The sequence below is a fragment of the Papaver somniferum genome, chromosome 5, assembly GCF_003573695.1.
Source record: "Papaver somniferum cultivar HN1 chromosome 5, ASM357369v1, whole genome shotgun sequence".
Taxonomy (NCBI): Eukaryota; Viridiplantae; Streptophyta; class Magnoliopsida; order Ranunculales; family Papaveraceae; genus Papaver; species Papaver somniferum.
The window spans coordinates 216,579,661-216,583,058 of record NC_039362.1 but is presented as its reverse complement, the minus strand read 5'-3'; the positions used below and the strand labels follow the sequence as shown (position 1 = coordinate 216,583,058).

At 37.0% G+C, this 3,398-nt stretch overlaps 1 protein-coding gene across 1 annotated transcript; it reads right to left on the bottom strand.

The window, feature by feature from the left end:
* Positions 1-1,635: 1,635 nt before the first annotated feature.
* LOC113278630 lies at positions 1,636-2,797 on the bottom strand. The gene is made up of 4 exons (XM_026527432.1): positions 2,747-2,797; positions 2,288-2,656; positions 1,908-2,211; positions 1,636-1,812 (listed from the first exon to the last, which is right to left on the bottom strand). Exons 1-4 carry the CDS (start codon positions 2,792-2,794, stop codon positions 1,658-1,660), a joined length of 876 nt encoding a protein of 291 aa, XP_026383217.1. The 5' UTR covers positions 2,795-2,797; the 3' UTR covers positions 1,636-1,657.
* Positions 2,798-3,398: the final 601 nt, after the last annotated feature.

Sequence of the window (3,398 nt, the reverse complement as noted above, 5' to 3'; positions counted from 1 at the left end):
GAAGAAGAACCGATATTTTTATCGATTTCACGGATTTGTATTTCTATTTCTGATTCGTCATTTGGGGTACAAATTCTTTATAAATCTGATGGGGTAGGTAGATAATTGTTGGGGGTATGTAGATAAAAGGGTATCATTAGTATATTTGGGGGAATATAGAAAGACGCCTTTTTTTAAAGATCATACAGTGTAATAAAGGGAAAATTGGGAAAATGCCCTATATTTCGATGCCCCATGAAAAAAAAGTTATGGGAAAATACCCTTCCATACAATTTTCCATCCAAATACATTTAAATGGTCAAAACAACCACACTTGTGCTGTTACACATTGAGTAAAATGACAAAATCGCCCATTCATCAAGATTTCGCCGCGTGTCATGGATATTCAAAGCAACGGTTGGAGATGAGGAAATGTATTATTACCAGAAAAGCCAAACCTTTTCTTTAAACTCTCTCCATGTCCTACTGTAGGATTCCTTCGGAGCATAGATGATTAGTTAATTTTCAGAGAGATTAAAATATGTATTGAATCTATTGATTGAGACCGATTTAACTCGTGGCTCAGGAAAAAGAGAGAATAAACAGAAAATCGTGGATTATGTAAGTTAGTTAAGTTCATTTCAATTGAATTAATTGATAATTAAATTCGTCTGCAAACCTAATTAATAAGAAAGAAACAAAATACTGCCCCCAATTTAAAAAGAGATCCAAAATTAAATTAATCCTCTCTAACATTGATTTGAAATAAAATAAAATTCCATCGTTCTCTATTGATAACAGCTGGATTTCTCTTCTCTAATCTTATCTTTTTCTTCGTCATTTCTAACAACCACATCAACAACATGATCAAATCTACAACCAGAAATTTTTTTACGAATAAGCAGCAGAAGAAATATTATTAGTCATTTGTGATGGACTACTCATCACCGGTGGTGGAGAAAACATATTCCAACGGAATCTCCGATATGGATAAAAATGATGATGATTATTATTCCTCCATTGATGTTGTTGATGACTTTCATAATGATGCAAAGACCTAATAGTACCATTTTTTTTTTGCTTTATGTCCTCTTAGATTTCTCGATGCTTCGTCATAAGTCATTGTTGTTTTTTCTACTGCATCAAAACTATCTAACCATTTTCGTATTTACTACAAATAAGAAAGCGAAATACACACTCAACTCTCTGTTCACTCCTCACCATGATTCCTCTAGCTTCTCCGAAATATAGGGCATTTTCCCAATTATCCTATAATAAATTTCATTTAGTGATTATTACTCCTTCCGTACCACATATATAGGCGGAGGGACCAATTCTCTTAGATTAAAAAAATTATCTTGAATTCATTATTTTTCATGTTTTTTCTTGTTTTACCCTTTGTCTTATCACTAACACAATTTTCCATGTGTAATAAATAAGGATATTTGTGAGAAAATTCATCTTAAAAATAGGACTCCGCCTATCTATTGATACAAAGAAAATTCAAAATTCCGCCTATATAATAGTTACGGAGGGAGTATTTAAGTCATCTTTCTGACAAATGTGTCATTCATAGTCTGAAACTTCCATACAATAAAATGGATTTCATTTACTGATCATTTATTTAAGGTATTTTTCGGATATGTCATCCATATTTTGAAGCTTCCATACTTGTACTTTATTCCCCAAGCGGATGTTCAAAACCTCCCGCAATATCGGGTTGCAAGCTCGTATTAACATTCACCATATGGTCCATGCCAGCTCGCTTTTGCTCCAGCCCTTGCATAACAGCAGCCATTTTCCCCTCTAATTCTTTGACCCTCTCCGAAACAGCTGCAGGACGCAGTGGGATCACTATTCAATTCTGGCGCCACCGTAAGGAAAAAAATTGGTTCAAAACAATACGCAGTAAATGAATAATTAAATACCTTGTTGCCCCTGATAAGCTTGCTCCCTCAATCGCATTTCTTTCTCTAAAAACACTTGGATTGAGCCTATTCGGGAGAAGAAAGCACGACTTTGTTGGTCTGCTTTTCTGCGGTCGTCCTCTAAAGATGCTAAGATTGTACCCAACTGGGAGCCTTGCTGCTCTGCTTTCCTGCGGTCCTCCCCTAAAGATGCTAAGATTGCAGCTAACTGGGAGCGCAGAACAGATACCTGATCCTCTGCTTCCGTAGCACGAATATTGTTATCAACCACTGCATCATAAGCCCACTTGGCACCAAGAGAAAACTGCAGCACAAACACATGACTATCAAACACATAAGACATAAAAAAACTTCTGAAACAGTATGGACAACAGGATTACCACTCCGCACTGATACTCGAAGTCTTCTGGTGATTGGATATCGGGGAACCATCCAGTTTGTGCATCTACGGCCTTTGCCACCGATTGTCTAAAGATAGAACTAAAATCAAGGCCATCAAACGCGGAAGAAAAATCCCGCTTAGATGAAGGATTGCTAGACGAAGCACGCCAAGGCTCTAAATGACTTAATGAATGCTGGGAAGTAACACCGGTAGGAAGGATAGGTTGATGCCGCTCCCCTTGAGACAACGGAACCGGAGGAACAAGAGCTGAACGGCTCGAACTCGGGTTTACCATTAAGGGATTAAATTGAATGCCCCTCATTGATGGGTTTCTTGCAGAATCAGAATACAGACGACGCCTTGAATGCTGGAAAAATCAAGAATTTAGTTCCAAGAAACAATTAAGTCTGCGAAGCAAAAATAATAGAAAAAGATTTAGAGATGAACTTTTACTTACAGAAGGGCCCTCAGTCAACTGGAATGGAGTATTCTCGTTATGCGCCATGGAGAATAATAGGGTATATAGAAATGGATGAACAGTGCAAAATATGTGAAACCAATAACAAAACTAGAATTGTGTTGTTGCTATGAAGAACACATGATATGCTGGGTGTATTTAAAAGGGGAGTTTTGACACTTATGGCATGTCATTGAAGTTTTAATAGGAGGCTAAAAGGAAAGAAACACTAATTATTTTGTTCAATGAATTTGGCTTCCAGATGCAGTTGGAAAATATTAATGGGTTGTTGGTAAAATATTCTTCCTATTTTGCAACATTAAGATTTTGTTTTCGAATGCACATAAATTGCAGTGAATTTTAAATTATGGATTCAAAATTTGGATTAATTGTTGCCCCCTTAACAGCTCTCGTTCCGACGGTCGGAACCAATTTCTTGATTAATAAACAGGCAGGTATTTTTGTGAAAAGGGGGTCAAGCAACTCAAAACCATCAACGGTAAAATACAAGATGCAACGCCCAAACACCAAAAGGTACCAAAAACAACGACCCAATATACAGAATAGCTCAAACTGGGGGCTAGGGTGGTGTCATTAGCCATACGATAAAACCAACCCGAGAAAGAAAGACAATAAATCACCAGAGATCGTC

Excerpts from the sequence above, each read along its gene's own strand:
- LOC113278630 (XM_026527432.1), bottom strand. The coding sequence starts at position 2,794 with ATGGCGCATAACGAGAATACTCCATTCCAGTTGACTGAGGGCCCTTCT. Across the intron at positions 2,212-2,287 it reads TCGAGTATCAGTGCGGAGTG|TTTTCTCTTGGTGCCAAGTG; the intron begins GTAATCCTGTTG and ends TTTGTGCTGCAG. Across the intron at positions 1,813-1,907 it reads AGCTTATCAGGGGCAACAAG|CTGTTTCGGAGAGGGTCAAA; the intron begins GTATTTAATTAT and ends TGCGTCCTGCAG.